We start from the raw sequence: 23789 nt of genomic DNA on the forward strand, positions 1-23789 counted from the left end.
GAGTTTCGTGTGATATAAAGTACTTGAAAGTGTTTTGTTAGCTATAAACGAAGTAAGGTATTAACCAGAAGAGAGTCAACCCCCAAGGTCACAGCCTAAGAGAAAGGGCTGTAGACTAGGATGAGAGAGGCACCTAGGAACCCAAAGTGAGATATTTTACATTTGTGCCAAGAGAACAAAGAAATGCTATGAGATAGCCAACTCCATCTTGTTGGCAGAGAAGCTGAGTGTGAATGGCACTCCCTGGAATTGTGTGACAGAGAGCTCAGGTTCTTTGGCACCCCCCCCATGTCTCTTCGTGTTGTACTAAAACTTGACTGTGTGTTTGAATCACCTGTACTAGACTTGATTGGACAGGACTGTCAGAGCTGGTATCTTCTGGGGGGAAAGAAACTAAGTAAGGGTTAGAAGCAACGGGCATAGTCTCTGAGCGGACATGCCTATCTCCATATTATCCTGGGTGGTGGCAGATAAAAATTAACACAAGATTTCCCAGACCAGCATGTCATATCCTGTCTAAAGGAGGGCTTTCCCAGGCAGGGAGGGGGCTCACTCAGCATTCTGTAGTTATTGCCATTATGTCATGGTCTTGGGTTCGTTGATAATAGACAGGCAACATACTGAGAAGCACAGGTTATAGCATGCAGTGCTCCAACAGGTTCTGGCCACACAAACCAAGCTGGTGACTTGAATGGTAGAAAGCCTTCCGTAAGAAATTAAAGTGGCCTCGATTACGTTAGAAATCACCGTTAGCCTCACCCGGGTGGATCCTATCACAGTGGAAAATTTGGGTGTTTTTCCAGGTTAGGTAGCGTGTGCTTTCCTTGGGAAGGAATACTACAGAATGCTGTGCTAATCACATTTGGACAAAAAGCATTGCAGATATTTCCGTGTTCCACACAGAAAGCCTCAGCAGTGAAACCAGAAAATGCAATCTTGGCAGGGACTGCTGGGGTTCCTGGAAAGCCATTCGGTGCAGACACCTGGGGCCAGATCCTTGGAGCAAAAGAGGTATTCCCTTCTTCTCCTGGGCAGTGATAGCTGTCTTGTGGTCCACTCCTCAGGGTCTAAATGGTTCAGTTGTCAATCAAACAACCTTCAGTCAGTCATCAAGATCCCTTTCTGCTCTAAATTTCTATGAGTCTGTAACCAAATACTCATTGCACAAGTTAAGTATTCACGGCTCTATTCCTGGCACTGTGGAAGTTACATGGTCGCTTCTTCCCATCCCCCATCCTCCCAAGAGCTTATCTATTTAAATAACAGGTGAGTAAAACTGTTCACATCTATTTAACATCTTCTGTTAAAGCATTGCAAGCAAATTATTTTTCCAGATAATTGAAGCTTACTTACTCCATTAAGTGCCAAGGATTTATTTGAATCTGTTTTGATGGAAACCTTTTCAAAATGTGTTATACAGCTCTCTATTTTCTTAAAATGATGGTACTGAACATTATGTAGCCTTTCTTTAAGTTACTATTCATTTGCAACCATTTGTTCAATAAGTGTTTTGTATGAAACTAGTATTGGTTAGACACTCCTAACCCCTGGGAATATAACAATGAGAAGTACTTAAATCCTGTCATCCAAGTGCTTCCAGGTGATGGGGAGACAGAGAAATTAGCAGACAGGTGTTTTACAGTGAGCTACCACCATGATAGGGTAGGGGGAGAGGAGGACTTTATCTAATCTTGAGGTCAGGAAAGGCTTCCAAAGGGGCGCTCTTGTAGTTGAGAACAGAAGTACCAGCAAAAATTAGTTGAAACAGGAATGAGAAATTGAAGGGCACCTTTAAAGAAGAGAGAATTGCAAAAGCGTATGTCAAGACATGCTATGGAGGCTTGAGGCAAAATGCAGAGAAGATGGGGGGGCGGGTTGCGGGGGGGGGGGAATAGTAGGGGAGGGGATGTGACGTGATGAAGCCCACAGGGCACCTCATGCAAAGAAGGCTTGAGTCTAGAGACATTAACAGAACCAGGACACGGCACAAGGAGCTTTCTATGCCTCTGGATAGGAATTGCATCTTCATCTTTTCAGTCTGTGCACAACACAATTTGATTAATTGGTGGACAAATGTTAATTGGCCACCTACTAAATGCCAGGTGTTGATAATAATAATGGCTAACCATGAGTGCTTACTATATACCAGGCATGTCACTAAGCACTTTAGAGGTTGCCTTTTTTAATCCTCATGAAATAGGCATTAATATTACTCACATTCTATGGACGAGGAGATTGAGCTTCCAAGAACTTAGGCAGCTTGTCCACAATCACACAGCTCATCTGGCCCATGCCATGGCAGGTTCCACAGATCATGAAGAAATATCCAGGGAGATTTTTGCAGAAGTGCATGGCATTTTAAAATGACCTCCACCATCATTTCTGCCCTACTCTATAGATCAAAGCAGTCCCAAATATCTCCAAGTAAAGGGAGGGGACCTTGACCTCACCAGTGGATGGGAAGAGAGTGTAATGTCACATTGTCAGAAGAGCATGAGGGATGGGAGATATTGTGGCTGCCATGTTTGGAAAAGGCAATCTGCCTGGGGGTACCTTGGGAAAAGGTCCACAGATTGAAGGCTTGACCCACTGCATGGCTGGGCCCATCGTGCAGTGCACGAACTGCAGAAACACATGCAGCAACCTCGGCCCCATCAGTTTTGCTTTGGGGGGGGGCCCTGACTGAGTGAATTAAAGAGGGAGGGAGTGTTTTCTGGATCTCCACACTGAACCACCTGGAATAATTTTTACCTTGCATTGCTAAGGTCTTATCACCAAGGCTTGTGTGGCTGGGTGCACAGCTAGTAATAATTCCAGTGATGTGATGGTCTCCAGTCTACCAAGCATTGGGGGAAGCTGCAAGTGGGGGCAGCTGTGAGGGGGGCAGTAGTTAATAGTGTTTGTCCATGAGACTTGATTATACCGGAGTCACTACCTCACCCCAGTAGGCTGTGTTTCATTGAGAACTACAAACATAGTAAATAGTTACCCTTGGAGAGCCTATTTAGGAAGGAGTATCCTGGAAAGGACTGGAATTTCTCTTAGTAAAGTGGTTGGAGGCTCAGTGTATCCAGGTATACATGACATCATTTGCTGGTTTTCTACCAGCCGAGACAAAGAAGCAAGAAAGTGTTAAAAAGCAAAACGAAACACACAAGAAAACACCAAAAAAATCCCAGGACTCTCTGGATGACCAGATCCATTTTATTGCAGCAGGTGGCCAGAGAAGTGAAATACTGGGATGAGAGCTCAGATAGGTAAATTGCAGAGGACCTTGAACATCAGGCTAAGGGGTTTCATCTTCGTATTTAGACCAGTCGCTTCCGAACATTTTTGATCATGCAATACATTAGTAGGACTTTTTTTTTTTTTTGAGCACTCCTTCTTGAAACACTCATCATGTCTGCACTAATATATGATGTACATTATACAACCTTTTCAAGAATAGAATTAAGGCGGAGGCCAGATAATTATTAAAGATACTTCTAATATTTTTTTCTGTACCCTGACAGATCAGCACACACATCTCACGTTGGAGGCCACTGGCTCAGACAACGGGAAAGCTTTGAAGGGTCTTCTTGCTCCCGGCAGAGGCATGGTCAAGGTAGCACAGGAGGAAATCTAAGCTGGTGGAGACTCAAGCAAGAGGTGCTTGTTATCTCTAGACCTGGGCAGGCCCTAGCCCTCTCCGTGGTTTTGTTACCAAGAACATCTATTTATTATTCACGAGGGGACTCACCTGGCTCCCTCCTCACTTTTCCCATCTCTCTCCTTTCCCAGCTGTTCAGGGTTGGAATACTCATTGCATTGTTCCAGCCACTGAACAAATTGCACGGAGATCTGTAGACCTGCAACATTTCAAATAAAGGAAAATCATGTCTCATTCTGTCAAAGCTTTTTCTTGACCCAGCCTGAAAAGATATATGGTCTGCCTTCCTCTGTTACCATGTGATACAATTTCTCTCATCACCAAAATCTTGATAGCTCCCTTTCTCTGGCGGCTTGTGTTGGAACTTTGTGAATCACCCGGTGGGCCAATATTGCTGCTCTGCGTAGGAGAATATCAGATAATATTGTGTAATACGCATTCAGCAGTGTGAATACACACAGCTATCGAATGTTAATTCTCTTGGCAGGCTTTAAAACAAGTACCAGGGACTTCCCTGGTGGCGCAGTGGATAAGAATCCGCCTGCTAATGCAGGGGACATGGGTTCAATCCCTGGTTCGGGAAGATCCTGCATGCCGCGGAGCAACTGAGCCCGTGCGCCACAACTACTGAGCCTGCAAGCCACAACTACTGAAGCCTGCGTGTCTAGAGCCAGTGCTCCACAAGAGGAGAAGCCACACAATGAGAAGCCCGCGCACCGCGGCAAAGAGTAGCCCCCACTTTTCGCAACTAGAGAAAGCCCTCGCATCAACGAAGACCCAATGCAGCCAAAAATAAATAAAGTTAAATCTTTAAAAAAAAAAAAAAAAAGTACCAGTCCACACTGAGGTCATGCTTTGGGTTGTCTGGTCCTCTTGTTTGTCAGTAACCCTGGGCTGGCAGTTGGCTGGAGTCCATGGGCTTGCACTTTCCAACTGGTCATGGAAAGCCTGTCAGCCTATCCCCTTCCATTACTGCTACCTTTCAGTGGATGTGGCCTATTTATTTATTTATTTTTACTGGCTGAGGTTGGGAACCCAGGTTTAACTAGTTTTTCAGTCTAATGGGGAAGTGGGCTTGAGATGGGTGGCAATGATCAAGCCAGAGCCTTGCTGTGACTCTAGGGCCAGACTAGGGTGAGACAAGTGAGGTACCCAGGGCACAAAGCTTAAGGAGGTGTCAGTCTCAGCATCACCCACGTGCAGGGCCAGCGCCTGAAAGGGATGCCTCCTCAAATTTTGCCTTGCTCTAGGGGCCCCCTTTCCTCTCTAGACTGACTTAGTGCCCAGGATTGAGCTTTTGAGATATGGGGAGATGGATCATTTTTTACCAGGGATTAAGCTGAATCCCATCTGGTCTAAGTGTATACCAGATTCTGAGGTTTTCCCATTAGTCCAGAAGGGCTGAGCCCAGATGGAGTTGGGAATGTAGCCCATGGTGATTCAGAGTTTTGAAAGTCTCTATCTAGGCTAGGAAAATGAAATAGCAGAGACTGGGGGAGGAGAAATAATTCGTGTCTCTTGCATTTGCACACGTCATCATGGCCCTTGGTAAGTGGGCAGTGGTAGCTCCTCTGCTTGTGGGAGCATTTGAGTCATTTGCCTGCATCCTGTTGGTTTAAGGAGGCTTAGTCTTTTGAGCTCTGACCATTGGGCCATCTGTTACCGAGTTAAAAATGCTGCTTCTACAAATTGGTTGCTCTGCCTGCCTGCTCAGCTTCTAGCCCATTGGCAACAACAGTTTGAGTGTAATTCCATTCGCTCTTTCATTGCTTCCAGGTCCTTCAGTAAAGAATAGCACCTCATGAAATCCTTCCAGCTCACACACTTCTAACCTTTGAGTCAACCTTGAGGGTAGGTCAAAGGGTATCAAAATGGCTCCAAATGCACAGATTAAGCAGCTCTCTCTCTGTCTGAACACAGTTGAAGTATTCAATAAAAGGAAAAACTGGAAGCAAAGATTGTTTTGTTTTGTTTCTTCCTTTTGGAATGGTGACAAGCTGGAAACAATCTAAATATATCAAACAAGGGACTGGCTAAGTCAGTTACGGTACAGCAACCTGAAGGAATGCTATACAGCAATTAAAATAAGACAATAACCTATGGAAATATCTTTGTAATATAGTGTTACACTTTAAAAAAGCAGAATACAAAATTGTATGTTCACTATGTGAAATATGTGAGTGCATGGACAGAAGAAACATGCGTATGTAAAACTGGTTGCATGGGGGTGGTGAGTTTATTGGTGACTCTCTTTTCTCATTTAAACATGCTTTTTATGATGTTATTTATATAATGATACTGGCATTCAAAAAATTCCTAAACACTTTGTAAAAAATGAAGATGATCTGATGAAGGTTGGAGATTTGTGTCATTCAGTGAATGTGTAGACCCCCCTCTGACAGGCTGGAGTGTGGGCTCTGGCTTCTAACTGCCTGGGTTGAGACCCGACTTTGCCACTTTCTAGCTACGTGACCTTGAGCATATTCTTATCTCACCTGTCAAGTGGAGTTAAGGATCGTGTCTATTTCACAGGCGATTGCAAGTCTCCGTGAGTTAGTGTATGTATAGTGCTTAGAAAAAAAATTCCTGGCCCAGAGTGAGCACTCAGTAAATATTAGCTCTCGTGATTATGTTGTGGATCTAAGCCACGTCAGCCTGGGCAGAAAGTTTAAGTCAGAGGAATTCCTCTGGCTTGACCATGACCCATACTCATAAGTCTTCTCTGATTTTTTCCAGGATGCTTCAAGGGTATTTGGCAAGTGAGGGGTCCTCGCTGCCTCGGCTGGCTGGCAAAAAGGCAACCACGCTAGCTGGAGGCCCGCTGCCTCCATGGAGGGGCTGGTTATCCCTCCCGAAGACGGAGGGGCACCCGCTGCTGAAGCTGCAGGGCTGGCGGTCGAGGTGGCAACTACTGCAGACACCGCAGCTGGTGCCAATTCCTGTGGATGCCCAGAGTCACATGCCAGTTGCCCCGTGTCGATCTCCTCTGTGCCCTGCCACCTGTCCTGGGGAGAGCATGGCTTTCCCTTGTCACATGTATACAGACCGCTCACCCTCAGTGCATGGGGACAGGGACAAGCCTGAGTGCCAGCCCTGTGCTGCTCTTCACACTGCCCCCACTTCCACCACTGAGTCAGGGCCCGAGCTGAAGACTGTGTGTGGCTGGCTGACTCGCCCCTCTTTCCCAGGAGGCCCCAGCTGCCTTCTTGCCACCCGCCTCCCACTTGCCAGCGGGACAAGCCCAGATTTGACTGTATCCTCACGTGAGGACGATTCTGCTCCAGCTGGGACCCCATGCAGCGCAAAGCCAGACAGACATCCAACCTGGAGAAAACATTTGGTTTCAGGAATGAGGAACAGATGCCCAGACAGCCAAGGGCAGGGATGGCCGGAGCGTGGGGGGCAGGTGACTGAGGCTGCTGCTGGACACCGAGGCTGGAGGGAGAAGGAAGGACAGGGAAGGCAGCTGCTGGAAAGGAAGAAGGGAGGTCCCCAGCAGATGCTAAGAAAACCCTCAAGCTCATTTGCACAGATCAGCTTCAATCTCCCCAGAGGATCTACCTCAACCCCTACCACTCCACACCCCCTATTCTTTCCTGGCTTCTAATCTTTACAAAAAAAAAGTGTTTGAGGTTGGCGGGAGGGGCTGTTCACACGTGTGATTGTCTCACATACCTTGTTCTGGAGACAGACCTGTTATCTCAAGTAATGCTTCCTTTCCCTTTCACCAGAGTGGCATTAGAAACGGGGACAAGTTTCCTTAATAAAGGGGAGGGGGTGTGTCTGAGGAAAACTGGATGTTGTGAAAAGGGAAAAAGAGACAACGTAAAAAGCCCTGGTGGAAATAAAGTGCTCAACCAGTCCTGTATCCATTAAAGTAATAACATCATTGCATGGCAGGTTTATCACTCCCTTGCAGCTCCTCGGCATAGGAGCTGTGGCTTTTTTAAAAAATGAGAACAGAGTTGTGAGCTGCGGCTCCAGTGTGGAAGGGCAGGTCTCCCTGTCCCTCCCCTCAGCGATCCTACCTCACCACCCCGCCCCCCAACCTTGGACTTCTCCCAGCCTCTAGAACCATCACTGAAATTCATTTCACTCTTTAATTAGATTTCATGGAGTAAGGGATTGGGAGGGGTGCTGGGAAAGGCATTCATATGACCTCTTTCTGTAGAGAGGGGTAATGCTGTTGATAGGGAGGTGGGACAATGGTTGCTATGGAGACATATTCCCAGACATACAGACACACACTCATTTAAATGCCTTTTTTTTTTTTTTCTTTCCAGCAGGGAAAGGATCCGGTGCCCTATTTTTAGTGTCAGATTTCAGGAAAACAATTCACTTTCGTTTCATCACACACACACTGCTGGGTTTTAAAGTAGGTCACATTTTCTAACCATATCAAGAGCTCAGATCTGTCTTGCTTGAGTAGTGCAAGGTTCCACAGAAGATTTTACTGATTGAGACGAAGATCTCAGACTTGCCTTGGTACAGTTTTCTTTCATCTCTCTTGGACAGACATTAGAATAGGCAGAATGAATAGCTGTAGGTAAATTTACATTTTAAAGACTAATGCAAAATGTCTGGGCAGTGATAATGGTAAGCGGAGGTATAGAAATTAAAAATGACAAACTGGTCTGTTATTCTGTTATCAGATTATCACTGATTATCATAAAAAATAGTCCTCTAGTGGGGATTCTACATAGCCCATTGGGGAAGAAATAAGTCCTCACTGGTAGCTGTCCAGTTTAAATATGGGATCTTTGTTCCAGTTTGACTGGGTATGTCAGAATATGTGAATCCAGAGTTTTAGGGTTTTATTTCTGCCCCATGCCAAATTGTGATTTTTAAGTGTTTCTGTCTACATTTCTTGCTTTGTGCTCTTCACCAAATTTCACAACCCCTTTGTGACTAGAATATCCTATTGACTGGAATGAGCATTGAACATTCCCCAGCAGAATTAGCCTGAGGCAAGATTGTGAATTGGCCCATAATTTCCAGCAGCCCTAGACCCACCCACTCCCCTGGATCATCCCAGGACCTCCTGCTCCCTAGGTTTGGTTCTTTCTAAGGTGGCAACAAATCCAGAGTAATTCAGGAAGGATTACCCTCTCCTCCCTTGAAACACATTATATATTAAGTGAATCCTTTTGTTTCTAATGGGGGGAGTTATTTTTACACTGGTAGAGACTTCTGACTTCCCTTTCATAGCATGGAGTGGGAAACTGCCTGTGTGTAGAATCAAAGGTACCCTGTGGTCCACAGCCTTAAAAATAATTGCCTGATAGAAAAAGACATGAAATCATCATGATAGAATACTGACAGTGTGATCCTAAGTAGTTGGAGTTCAGCTGACTAACCTTCTCCTTCCTAACTTTTTGTATTTTCTAAACTTAGTTGAGCATACATTGCCTTATTAATCAGAAAGTAATAAAAAATAAAAACAAAAATGATAAACTCAGGCAGACACTGGCCCCAGGATCCCCAGGCTGTGCAGCCAGCTATGCCAAGACCCAGTCCTGCCCACCAGTGGGCCAACAGCTCTTGTACCAGGCAAGGCCTGGCAGCCAACAGGGCCAGGGCCAGCCTCACCTACCAGCATACCCACAGAAGTCAGACCTTCCACAACAGAAGGGCACACACACCCCACACAGGGGGGAACCTTAGAGCATATAGTTCTGGTGACAAGACGGGAGGGTTCTGTTGGGCCCCACAGAACATCAACATAAGGCCACTTCTCCAAGATCAGAAAATGTAACCAACCTACACAATACACACAAATAAAAACAGAGTATTAGGCAAAATGAGGTGACAAGGGAATATGTTTCAAATGAAGGAACAAGATAAAATCCCAGAAACAGAACTAAGTGAAGTGGAAATAAGCAATCTACGTGATAAAGAGTTCAAGGCAATGATCATAAAGATGCTAAATAAGCTGGAGAGAAGAATGGATGAACATAGTGAGAAGTTTAACAAAGAGAAAATAGAAAGAAGACCCAAATAAAGCTGAAGAATACAAAAACTGAAATAAAAAATACACTAGAAGGAATAAACAATAGATTAGATGAAACACAGGAAAGGATCAGCAAACTGGAAGACAGGGTAGTGGAAATCACCCAAGCTTTGGACTTTAAAACAAAGACTGTAACAAGAGACAAAGGCAGAAGTAGAAGCAAGAAGAACTACAATCCTGCAGCCTGTGGAACAAAAACCACATTCACAGAAACATAGACAAGATGAAAAGGCAGAGGGCTATGTGCCAGATGAAGGAACAAGATAAAACCCCAGAAAAACAGCTAAATGAAGTGGAGATAGGCAACTTTCCAGAAAAAGAATTCAGAATAATGATAGTGAAGATGATCCAGGACCTCGGAAAAAGAAAGGAAGCAAAGATCGAGAAGACGCAAGAAATGTTTAACAAAGATCTAGAAGAATTAAAGAACAAACAAACAGAGATGAACATTACAAAAACTGAAATGAAAACTACACTAGAAGGAATCAATAGCAGAATAACTGAGGCAGAAGAATGGATAAGTGACCTGGAAGACAGAATGGTGGAATTCACTGCTGAGGACCAGAATATAGAAAAAAGAATGAAAAGAAATGAAGACAGCCTAAGAGATTATCCAGAGTATAACAACATTAAACGCAACATTCGCATTATAGGGGTCCCAGAAGGAGAAGAGAGAGAGGAAGGACCCGAGAAAATATTTGAAGAGATTATAGTCGAAAACTTCCCTAACATGGAAAAGGAAATAGCTACCCAAGTGCAGGAAGTGCAGAGAGTCCCATACAGGATAAACCCAAGGAGAAACACGCCAAGACATGTAGTAATCAAATTGGCAAAAACTAAAGACAGAGAAAAACTATTGAAAGCAGCAAGGGAAAAACGACAAATAACATACATGGGAACTCCCATAAGGTTAACAGCTGATTTCTCAGCAGAAACGCTACAAGCCAGAAGGGAGTGGCATGATATACTTAAAGTGATGAAAGGGAAGAACCCACAACCAAGATTACTCTACCCGGCAAGGATCTCATTCAGATTTGATGGAGAAATCAAAAGCTTTACAGACAAGCAAAAGCTAACTGAATTCAGCACCACCAAACCAGCTGTACAACAAATGTTAAAGGAACTTCTCTAAGTGGGAAACACAAGAGAAGAAAAGGACCAACAAAAACAAACCCAAAACAATTAAGAAAATGGTCATAGGAACATACATATCAATAATTACCTTAAACGTGAATGGATTAAATGCTCCCACCAAAAGGCACAGGCTCGCTGAATGGATACAGAAACAAGACCCTTATATATGCTGTCTACAAGAGACCCACTTCAGACCTAGGGACACATTCAGACTGAAAGTGAGGGGATGGAAAAAGATATTCCATGCAAATGGAAATCAAAAGAAAGCTGGAGTAGCAATACTCATATCAGATAAAATAGACTTTAAAATAAGAATGTTACAAGAGACAAGGAAGGACACTACATAATGATCAAGGGATCAATCCAAGAAGAAGATATAACAATTATAAATATATACGCTCCCAACATAGGAGCACCTCAATACATAAGGCAACTGTTAACAGCTGTAAAAGAGGAAATCGACAGTAACACAATAATACTGGGGGACTTTAACACCTCACTTACACCAATGGACAGATCATCCAAAATGAAAATAAATAAGGAAACAGAAGCTTTAAATGACACAATAGACCAGATAGATTTAATTGATATTTATAGGACATTCCACCCAAAAACAGCAGATTACACTTTGTTCTCCAGTGCTCATGGAACATTCTCCAGGATAGATCACATCTTGGGTCACAAATCAATCCTCAGTAAATTCAAGAAAATTGAAATCATATCCAGCATCTTTTCTAACCACAATGTTATGAGATTAGAAATGAATTACAGGGGAAAAAAACGTAAAAAACACAAACACATGGAGGCTAAACAATACGTTACTAAATAAGCAAGAGATCACTGAAGAAATCAAAGAGGAAATCAAAAAATACCTAGAGAAAAATGACAATGAAAACACGATGATCCAAAACCTATGAGATGCAGCAAAAGCAATTCTAAGAGGGAAGTTTATAGCTATACAAGCCTACCTCAAGAAACAAGAAATATCTCAAATAAACAATCTAACCTTACACCTAAAGGAACTAGAGAAAGAAGAACAAACAAAACCCAAAGTTAGCAGAAGGAAAGAAATAATAAAGATCAGAGCAGAAATAAATGAAATAGAAACAAAGAAAACAATAGCAAAGATCAATAAAACTAAAAGCTGGTTCTTTGAGAAGATAAACAAAATTGATAAACAATTAGCCAGACTCACGAAGAAAAAGAGGGAGAAGACTCAAATCAATAAAATTAGAAATGAAAACGGAGAAGTTACAACAGACACCGCAGAAATAAAAAGCATCCTAAGAGACTACCACAAGCAACACTATACCAATAAAATGGACAACCTGGAAGAAATGGACAAATTCATAGAAAGGTATAACCTTCCAAGACTGAACCAGCAAGAAATACAAAATATGAACAGACCAATCACAAGTAATGAAATTGAAACTGTGATTAAAAATCTTCCAACAAACAAAAAAGTCCAGGGCCAGGTGGCTTCATAGGGGAATTCTATCAAACATTTAGAGAAGAACTAACAACTATCCTTCTCAAACTCTTCCAAAAAATTGCAGAGGAAGGAACACTCCCAAACTCATTCTATGAGGCCTCCATCACCCTAATACCAAAACCAGACAAAGATACTACAAAAAAAGAAAATTACAGACTAATATCACTGATGAATATAGATGCAAAAATCCTCAACAAAATACCAGCAAACAGAATCCAACAACACTTTAAAAGGATCACACATCATGATCAAGTGGGATTTATCCCAGGGATGCAAGGATTCTTAAATATACTCAAATCAAATAATGTGATACACCATATTAACAAATTGAAGAATAAAAACCATATGATCATCTCAATAGATGCAGAAAAAGCTTTTGACAAATTTCAACACCCATTTATGATAAAAACTCTCCAGAAAGTGAGCATAGAGGGAACCTACCTCAACATAATAAAGGCCATATATGACAAACCCACAGCCAACATCATTCTCAATGGTGAAAAACTGAAAGCATTTCCTCTAAGATCAGGAAAAAGACAAGGATGTCCACTTTCACCACTATTATTCAACATAGATTTGGAATTCCTAGCCACGGCAATTAGAGAAGAAAAAGAAATAAAAGGAATACAAATTGGAAAAGAAGAAGTAAAACTGTCACTGTTTGCAGATGACATGACACTATACATAGAGAATCCCAAAGATGCCACCAGAAAACTACTAGAGCTAATCAATGAATTTGGTAAAGTTGCAGGATACAAAATTAATGCACAGAAATCTCTTGCATTCCTATACACTAATGATGAAAAATCTGAAAGAGAAATTAAGGAAACACTCCCATTTACCATTGCAACAAAAAGAATAAAATACCTAGGAATAAACCTACCTAGGGAGACAAAAGACCTGTATGCAGAAAACTATAAGACACTGATGAAAGAAATTAAAGATGATACCAACAGATGGAGAGATATACCATGTTCTTGGATTGGAAGAATCAATATTGCGAAAATGAGTATACTACCCAAAGCAATCTACAGATTCAATGCAATCCCTATCAAATTACCAATGGCATTTTTTACAGAACTAGAACAAAAAAATCTTAAAATCTGTATGGAGACACAAAAGACCCCGAATAGCCAAAGCAGTCTTGAGGGAAAAAAACGGAGCTGGAGGAATCAGACTCCCTGACTTCAGACTATACTACAAACCTACAGTAATCAAGACAATATAGTACTGGCACAAAAACAGAAACATAGGTCAAAGGGACAAGATAGAAAGCCCAGAGATAAACCCACGCACCTATGGTCAACTAATCTATGACAAAGGAGGCAAGGATATACATTGGAGAAAAGACAGTCTCTTTAATAAGTGATGCTGAGAAAACTGGACAACTACATGTGAAAGAATGAAATTAGAACACTCTCTAACACCATACACAAAAATAAACTCAAAATGGATTAGAGACCTAAATGTAAGACCGGACACTATAAAACTCTTAGAGGAAAACATAGGAAGAACACTCTTTGACATAAATCACAGCAAGATCTTTTTTGATCCACCTCCTAGAGTAATGGAAATAAAAACAAAAATAAAAAAATGGAACCTAATGAAATTTCAAAGCTTTTGCACAGCAAAGGAAACCATAAACAAGACAAAAAGATAATCCTCAGAATGGGAGAAAATATTTGTAAACGAATCAACGGACAAAGGATTAATCTCCAAAATATATAAACAGCTCATGCAGCTCAATATTAAAAAAACAAACAACCCAATCCAAAAATGGGCAGAAGACCTAAATAGACATTTCCCCAAAGAAGACATTCAGACGGCCAAGAAGCACATGAAAAGCTGCTCATCACTAATTGTTAGAGAAATGCAAATTAAAACTACAATGAGGTATCACGTCACACCAGTTAGAATGGGCATCATCAGAAAATCTACAAACAACAAATGCTGGAGAGGATGTGGAGAAAAGGGAACCCTGTTGCACTGTTGGTGGGAATGTAAATTGAATCAGCCACTATGGAGAACAGTATGGAGGTTCCTTAAAAAACTAAAACAAATTACCATATGATCCAGCAATCCGACTACTGGATATATACCCAGAGAAAACCATAATTCAAAAAGACACATGCACCCCAATGTTCATTGTAGCACTATTTACAATAGCCAGGTCATGGAAGCAACCTAAATGCCCATCAACAGATGAATAGATAAAGAAGATGTCATACATATATACAATGGAATATTACTCAGCCATAAAAAGGAAAGAAATTGGGTCATTTGTTGAGACGTGGATGGATCTAGAGACTGTCATACAGAGTGAAGTAAGTCAGAAAGAGAAAAACAAATATCGTATATAAACGCATATATGTGGAACCTAGAAAAATGGTACAGATGAACCGGTTTGCAGGGCAGAAATTGAGACACAGATGTAGAGAACAAACATATGGACACCAAGCGGGGAAAGCGGTGGTGTGGTGGGGGTGGTGGTGTGATGAATTGGGTTATTGGGATTGACATGTATACACTGATGTGTATAAAATTGATGACTAATAAGAACCTAGTGTATAAAAAAAAATAAAATGAAATTCATACCTAAAAAAAAAAAAGGAGACAAAGAAGGACATTACATAATGATAAGACGATCAATCCAGCAAGAAGATATAACAATTGAGAATATATATGTGCACAACATAGGAGCACCTAAAGACATAAAGCAAATATTAACAAACATTAAAGAGTAAATTGACAGTAATGCAATAATAGTAGGGGACTTTAACACTCCACTTACATCAATGAACACATCATCCAGAATATCAATAAGGAAACACTCTCCTTTGATGACACATTAGATCATATGAATATATGAATACCTATATGAATTCCACCAAACATTTAAAGAAGAGTTAACACCTATCCTTCTCAAACTATTCCAAAAAATTGAAGAGGAAGGAACACTTCCAAACTTATCCTATGAGGCCAGCATCACCCTGATACCAAAACCAGGCAAAGATACCACAAAAAAAGAAAATTACAGGCCAATATTACTGATGAACATATATGCAAAATGCCTCAACAAAATATTGGCAAACTGAATTCAACAACACATTAAAAGGATCGTACGGCATGACCAAGTGGGATTTATCCCAGGGATGCAAGGATAGTTCAATATTTGCAAATTAATCACTGTGATGCACCACATTAACAAATTGAAGAATAAAAATCATATGATTATCTCAACAAATGCAGGAAAAGGTTTTGACAAAAGTCAATATCCACTTATGATAAAAACTCTCAGCAAAGTAGGTATACAGGGAACATACCTCAACATAATAAAGACCATATATGACAAGCCTGTAGCTAACATCATATTCAACAATGAAGAGCTTAAAGCATTCCCTCAAAGATCAGGAACATTCAAGGATGCCCACTCTCACCATTTTTATTCAACATAGTATTGAAAGCCCTAGCCACAGCACTCAGACAAGAAAATGAAATAAAAGGAATCCAAATTGGAAAGGAAGTTGTAAAAGTGTCACTGTTTGTAGATGACATGATACCATATATAAAAATCTAAAGATACTACTAAAAAACTATTAGAATTAATAAATGAATTCAGTAAAATTTTTGGATACAAAATCAATATACAGAAATCTGTTATGTTTTATACACTAACAATGAACTATCAGAAGAGAAATTAAGAAAACAATCCCATTTACAGTTGCATCAAAAATAATAAAATACCTAGGAATATATCTAACTAAGGAGGTACAAGCCCTGAACTCGGAAAGTTATAAGACATTGATGAAAGAAGTTAAAGATGACAAAAACAAATGGAAAGATATACCATGCTCATGGATTGGAAGAATTAATATTGTTAAAATGACGATACTACCCAAGGCAATCTACAGATTCAGTGCAATCCCTATCAAAATACTGATGGCATCTTAACACAGAACTAGAACAAATAATTCTAAAATTTTTGTGGAAACACAAAAGATCCTGACTAGCCAAAACAAACTTGAGAAAGAACAAAACAGGAGGTATCACACTCCCTGATTTCAAACAATACCACAGAGCTACAATAATCAAAAGTGTATGGTACTGGCACAAAGATACATAGTTCAGTGGAACAGAATGGAGAGCCCAGAAATGAACCCACACTTACATGTGGACTAATTAGTCTACAACAAAGAAGTCAAGAATAGACATGGGGAAAAGACAACCTCTTCAACAAATGGTGTTGGGAAAACTGGACAGCTACATGCAAAAGAATCAGACTGAACTACTTTCTCACCCCACATAAAAAAATTAACTCAAAATGGATTACAGACTTAAATATGAGACCTGAAACCACAAAATTCAGGAAGAAACATAAGCAGTACACTCTTTGACATTAGTCTTAGCAATATTTTTTTGAATCTGTCTCCTTAGGCAAGGGCAACAAAAGCAAAAATAAGCAAATGAAACTACATCAAACTAAAAAGCTTTTGAGCAGCATGGGAAACTATCAACAAAACAAAAAGACAGCCTCCTAAAAGGAAAAGACATTTGTCAATGGTATATCTATTAAAGGTTTTATATCCAAAATGTACAAAAACTCATAAAACTCAACATCAAAAAAAAAAAGATAGAAAGAAAAAGAAAAAGAACTTGATTAAAAATGAGCAGAGGAACAGAAAAGTCATTTTTCCAAAGAAAACATACAGATGGCTGACAGGCATATAAGATACTCAACATGATTAATCATCAGGGAAATGCAAATCAAAACCACAATGAGATATCACCTCACATCTGTCATAATAGCTATCATCAAAAGGACAACAAATAGCAAGTGTTGGCGAGGATGTGGAGAAAAGGAAACCCTTGTGCACGTGCACTGCTGGTGGGAATGTAAATTGGTACAGCCACTATGGAGAACAATAGGGAAGTTCCTCAAAAAATTAAAAATAGAACTACCATATGATCCAGCAATCCCAATTCTGGGTATTTTTCCAAAGGGAAAAAACCCACTAATTTGAAAAGATATATGCACCCCTATGTTCATTGCAGCATTATTTACAATAGCCAATATAAAAGCAACATATGTGTCCATTGATAGATGAATGGGTAAAGAAGATGTGGTATATATAAATACAATGAAATATTACTCAGCCATAAAAAAGAATGAAATCTTGCCATTTGTAACAATGTGGGTGGACCTAGAGGGTATTAGGCTAAGTGAAATAAGTCAGAAAAAGACAAGTACCATAAGGTTTCACTTATACGTGGAATCTAAAAAAATAAAACTAATGAACAAACATACCATAACAAAACAGAAGCAGACTCATAGATACAGAGAACAAACAGGTGGCTGCCAGAGGGGAGAGGGTTGGAGGGATGAGTGAAATAAGTGAGCGAGATTTAGAAATACCAACTTCCAGTTACAAAATAAATGTCATGGGGATGAATTGTACAGCATGGGGAATATAGTCAATAATATTATAATAACTTTGTATGGGGACAGATAGTAACTAGACTTATTATGGTGATCATTTTGTAATGTATAGAAACATCAAATCACTATGTTGTGCACCTGGGGGAAAATGATGTAACATTATTATTACAAAATGTAATATAATGAATATTATTTAGAGACAGGAAGGTAATGCCAATGTAATAAACTAAACTGGTTTCTTTGCGGGGTCGGAGGGGATGATAAGAAACTGCTGGTTTTCGCAACATCCTTTGTAAAACCATGAGACTCTTTAGTCTATCTGCATGTATAACTTTGATAAAAATAAAGAAAAATATTTTAAAAAATGATAACCACATATTAAATGACATATGCTAATTACTATGCTATGTGCTAATTGTTCTTTTGTGTATAATTCGCACACCACACTCTGAGATAGGTATTATGATCCTCATTTAACTGAAGAGGAAACTGACAAGGAGAGAGTTTGCCACTGGTGACACAACTTGCAAGGCGCCAATTGAGGACCCAAACCCAGATCTCTCCAAATTAAGACCTAAGTTTTAACATCCTAAGCACGTGCTCCTAAATAAGCACAGCTACCATTTAGTAAACACTTATTAAATGCCAAACATTTTATGTGTGTGTGTGTGTATATATATATATATATATATATATATTATAAAATTAAGCACATTATATATATATATGTATATACATATATGTATATTTGTATATATAGTCATATCTGTACAACAGGTAGTTTTGTTTTTTAATTTGTATTCTACAGTTAAGAAAACTGAGGTTCAGAAAGGTGAAATAATTTTCCCAAAGTCACAGAGGTAGTAAATAACGGGAGTAGGGGATATTTGAACCCAGGTTTGTGCAAAGCTCATAGTAGCTCCCAGGGGCTGCGGGGTCAGATTGGGGGATGGAGGGAAGTTAATCTCTCAATTAGGGAACGGACATTGTCTAATAGAGATGTCCTATTGTCACACATACAAAACTCTATTCACTGAAAACTCCAACTTTTGACTACCTAGCAAAATGTATTTTCTTGCTGTGTAGATTTCAGGTAGGCTCCATCAACACTCTTCACAGGAAAAGGTCCTATCCTATAGGAGCCCCAGCCTATTCACGGTAATGGCTGCTTTGTTTATAAAGACAGCCTCAGGTGGTCAGGGACCCTGAATCTCTGGGGTACCAGCCGGGACAGTTGCATGAAACGAAAGTTCATTTCTTTCGTAGTAGCATGATTAAATTCTTAGGTTTATTTTTGGTAGCAATTTTGCCTATCTCAGCTAAAATATAAATTGGCACCAGGATTTGGGGTTGGAGGGTAGGGTTAAAAAATCATTACAAAATCCTAAAATCCTTAGGCAGCAGGAAGAGTAGGAAACGAAAACTAAATCTATTCAATTTTTAAGATGTTGGGAAAAGTGGTAAAGGATGTGTTTTCTGCCTTTGGCCTGCCACCTAAATTGACTAGCAGTCCAGTGGTTTGGGAACTTAAAAGTGAAAAAGGCAACTCATCTGATGCCTCCCAAAGACACATTTATAGGCAGTGGCTCTAAAGCTGCAGTAAGCTCCATTCAGGTAAGTGCCAGTAAAAGCTCTCTGCCAGACAGTGGTGATAGCTTAGCTGTTAATAACCAATTAAAAGTGTTGCTTTCCTTCCAAAATTTACTGTTTCAGATAGCCTCAACTAACTGCCATTAAACTCGGGGAGGAGCGGGTGGAGGACAAAGGTCTACAATTCAAAGACCTAAGTCTTTAGGTTTGAAAACTATTTTTAGACAAGATCTTTGGCTGTTGTTACTTGTACATGGAACTAATAAAAGGCACATGGACGAGGTGCCTACTGAGTTTTTGAGGGAATTGCATTGCCAAAGACACCATAAGCCTAACCTGCAAAAGCCTGTGACTATTCAATGCCTAAAGCAGCCCTTGTGCTTCCAAATCTTCATCAGCAGGAAATAGGCTCTGAAAGCCGTGCAGCCCTCAAAGGGCACACTTCTTGCTCAGCAGGATTTGATCATTGTTTTAGACTGCGATTTCTGAGGGTTTCCCATTTTCTGAATGGCGGTTTAAATTATGGTTCTCCTACTCTCACTCCAACGCTGTATATGTAGTGTGGTAGGGGGCAGATAAGTAGTCTTTTAGTTTGTGGTTTGCAAGATCCTATAACATCACATCTGGACTCAAACAGGGTGACTACATATCACCCAAAGATCTTGATTTTGAGCTGGAGACAGTCCCAAGATAAGATTTGGGTGTTCCTTCTTTTGGGGACACAGTGTGTCCTGTGAGGGGAAAGAAGGGTGCACATATACTTTTAGGAGGTCAAAGGGGTAAACTATGGTAGAGACTGCTTAATTGTCCCAAAGCATTAGTTTTCTTCAACTTTATAGCATTAGAACCCTTAATATTTAGCCAGGGGAGGAGATGTTCTCTTCTCTTTGTCTTTGTCTTCTTTCTCCTGGCTGGAATGGGGATGTGAGGGCTGGAGCTAAAGCAGCCATTTTGGATCATGAGATGATTTGCGAACTGGAGATTATGCAAGGCAGAAGATTAAGGAAAAAGAATCTGAGTCCCTGATACTGTGGAGCACTTTACAATCTGCGAACTACTTACCCAACTTTATATGAAAGAGAAATAAACTTCTATGTTGTTTAAGCCACTGGTTTCGGTCTTTTTTTTTTTTTTTTTTTTGGTGTTGTTTGTTTGTTTGGGGGCAGGGGAGAAGGGTAAGGGTAGTTCAATCTCCTGCTCTGAAACTTAACTAATACATGAGAAATTGCTTTCTTGGTTATCCCAATTTCCCTGAAATGAGCATATTTTGGAGGCTGAAGAACAAAAATGGTTCAGAGAGGCCATGAATTGAAGTAAATATAATGCCACCTTGTCCTATGATACATAAGTTAGAGGAGGATCCCATGCTCAAGGTGTTCATATTCTGTTATACCACAATTTACAACATCATCAGTATCTCCAGGAGACACTAATACAGGTATCTCTTGGTCTCAAAAATACTCTTTACACCACTTTACTTTTAAGAAAGACCTACATTAGTACCTGTTTTCACTAACCAAAAGAAATCTGAAGAGGATTTTTGCTTTTATGAAAAGTTATTTTGCGGTGAGCTGTTTTAGAGGCAGTGTGCACCTGTAGCAGCAAGAGTGGCGCCACCAAGCTCCTTCCCTGGGAATTACGCTCAGCATCTCAGCGTCAAGCCACCGTGCATGTGAACTGTGTTTGTGAGCATCTGTGCTGTATCTCAACTCATTTTGTGCATCCATTAGCAAGATGTGTCGTAAAGTAATTTTTGCTTCACACCATTTTGACTTAGGAAGGCTTTTAGGAACTCTCTACTTCCAGATAGTAGGGGAGAACTGTACCTATCCCTCTGTATTGAGACACTGGAGCTTTGGAAACCAGATTCATTTACTTCTCTGGGTTTTAGCCAGAAAGCTTGTCTGCAAAGCCCCCTTTTTAGACAACTGTCTGCCAGGTTGGTTTAGGAAAAATTTCCCAAATGGCAAAGAATATCTGTGGCTCTGGAAAATGACTCAACTCTTCCAAACTGTTTAAAAAGTAAATCTATTCTTAATATCCCAACAACTGTTTAAATTTTGTTCCATCTAGTTTGGTATAAATCTATTTTTACTTCTTAACTCCTAATATCTCCACTGACTTCAGTTTTTGTGTGGAAATTTTAATATTTGATTTCTTCCAAATTATATTTTATTAATTTGATGCAGTTGCAAACTGCCTCTGATGTCACATCATTATTTAATCACTTCAGTATAACGTTGATTCAATGATTTTGCTATTGGTTACCTAAATATTACTAGTTCCCTTCCATTTCCTCTCATACAATAATAGTGCTTCTTTATAAAACTGCTTTGAAATTACTAAGGGGAAAGAGCTACATCAAGATAAAGTGCTGTGCTGTTCTTCCCTTGGAAATATGCCTGGGCTCAAATTTGAACTTGGGATATAAATTGTAAAAGATTCTGCCAAGAGTACTCCAGTTCTGATATGCAGTGTTAGATGAATTTCTGCTTCCAAGCCAGGTCACTGTGCACCTTGAGAGAGATGGGAAAGGAGAGTTAGGTAGAGAAGGATGGGTTTTATTCTATCGTGCAGAAATGGAAGCTGAGTTCCATTTTTCCCCCTCTCTCTCCTTTCCTTCCCCCTCCTTCCCTTCCTCGTTTCCTTCTTTCTAAAGCTTCTAATCGCTTCCCTCCCACCATCTCCCCTCCATTCATGCCTTCCTTCCTCCCATAAATACTTATTGAATCCTGTGGCAGCTAATCTTCAGAGATGTTGATGAACTCAGAGAGCTCATGTGTAGGCACTCAGGACCACAGACACAGCTGAACTCCTAACCAGCAGCCAGCATCACGTGTCAGTCATGTCTTTCAGATGACACCAGCCCCAGATGCCATTTGACTGCAAACGTGAAAGATTCCCAATGAAGAACCACCAAGCTGAGCCCAGTCAGCCCATGGGATAGTGAGATTATAATGAACTGTTGCTTTAAGTCACTATATTTTAGGATGGTTTATGATGTATCAATAGATCATTGAAATGAGATTTACCATAAGCCAGGTACTGTTCTAGAATATGGAGGTGAACAAAACAAATAAAAATCTGTTCCCTCATGAACCCACATGCTACTGGGAGAGATAGGCAATGAAAAAGATCAATATACAAATAATAATAAAATCCAATAAGAGAAAATAATGTAGTAAAGGAGAGTATGAAGTATGGGGGGATAGGGAGGTTTGATTTGGGTTGCCAGGGAAGGCTCACTGAGAAAATGATTTCTGAGTCATGAACTAAGAGCAGGGGGGAGTAGCTATGTGGCTTCCTGGGGAAGAGTGTCCCGTGGAGCCAACATCACTGCAAAGGCCCTGAAGTGGGAGCGTGTCTGGGAAAGTCAAGAACCATAGAGGCAAGAGTAGCTGGGACAGAGTGAACCAGGGCTTAGTGGCTGGTGATGAGGTTAAAGAGGGTGGGGGGTACACACCATGCAGGAGAAACATGATGGCGGCTTGGATCTGGGTGGTGGTCATGGTAAATGGTGAGGAAGAGGTTGAATTCTGGGTTATTTTGAAAGTATATGTGATGATGGACTGAATTTGGGTTGGGAGAGGAAGAGAGGAATCAAGCACGATACCAAGGTCTGAGCCACTGGAAAATGAAGATACTATGGATTGAGATGGAGGATACTATGGAAGGAGCTGTCTGAGGGAGACTATTTGGTGCCCTTTATTAATTTCCTAATTTTTGCCCTCCCTCCCTCCCTTCTTTTCCCCCTTCCTTCCCTCCTTCCTTTATTCCTTCCTATTGAAGTGGGATGTCTCTCTACCTAGTTTGAGATGCAAATAACGTGTCCAGTCAGTTCCCAGAGCACCTCACTCCATATACTGGCAATAGCAGGAAATTTTATGTCTAGGGACCTCAGAGTGCAAACAAGTGTCCAGTCCAGTCGGGGCCTCTCTTAGTATGCTCTCTGGGCAGAGAGATGCTGGCAGCTGAGTAGAGCTTGGCCAACATGAGTCATATTCAAAACATGGAAGGTGTGCAAAGTCCTTTCCTCTCGTATCAGCCACTGGTTCCAGGATGGCCTGCCTTGTCTTGCAAAAGCATCTTTCCGAGGGCCAGCCCACTCACCAGAGCTATGCTCAGTGATGGATACTTTCAACCAAACTGCCAGGACTGCTCAGAAGAGAGATCCTGGGGTCCCTCATTCTGTTGCTTCCCCAAGAGATAGTAGGCACCTCATGGACACCCAACAGCGGAGATATGGGCTAAGGAGCGATATTTCCATATGGTGACTTGGCAACTTGGTAGAAGAAAAGTTGGGTCAGTGGTTGAGCCTCTCTGATGGAAGGTAAGAATTTCAGAAATCTGAGGCAACTGCAGACTCACTCAGGCCTGGAGGATGGTGGTAGTACCTGAGTCTGATGCGCCGGACCCGCCGGTGTGTGCTCTCTGAGTGTGCCCAGTCACGAGGGCCTCATGTGCTTCAGCCAGTAAA

At 40.8% G+C, this 23789-nt stretch overlaps 1 protein-coding gene across 4 annotated transcripts in view; it reads left to right on the forward strand.

Moving 5' to 3' along the window:
* The window catches only part of LOC309659871 (uncharacterized protein), a 31482-nt gene extending 21123 nt beyond the window's left edge, over positions 1-10359 (forward strand). For 3 of the 4 annotated variants that reach the window (XM_082460103.1, XM_082460104.1, XM_082460105.1), the window contains one exon: positions 3513-10359. In XM_082460103.1, coding sequence (XP_082316229.1) covers positions 6348-7256 — 909 coding nt within the window. In that variant the 5' untranslated portion in view covers positions 3513-6347 and the 3' untranslated portion in view covers positions 7257-10359. Of the gene's footprint in view, positions 1-286; positions 1012-3512 lie in introns of those variants that run through there. The other variant, XM_082460106.1, reaches the window with a different exon arrangement.
* The last annotated feature ends 13430 nt before the right edge of the window (positions 10360-23789 follow it).

The sequence above is a fragment of the Balaenoptera physalus genome (assembly GCF_965194825.1).
Source record: "Balaenoptera physalus genome assembly, chromosome: 1".
NCBI classification, from domain to species: domain Eukaryota; kingdom Metazoa; phylum Chordata; class Mammalia; order Artiodactyla; family Balaenopteridae; genus Balaenoptera; species Balaenoptera physalus.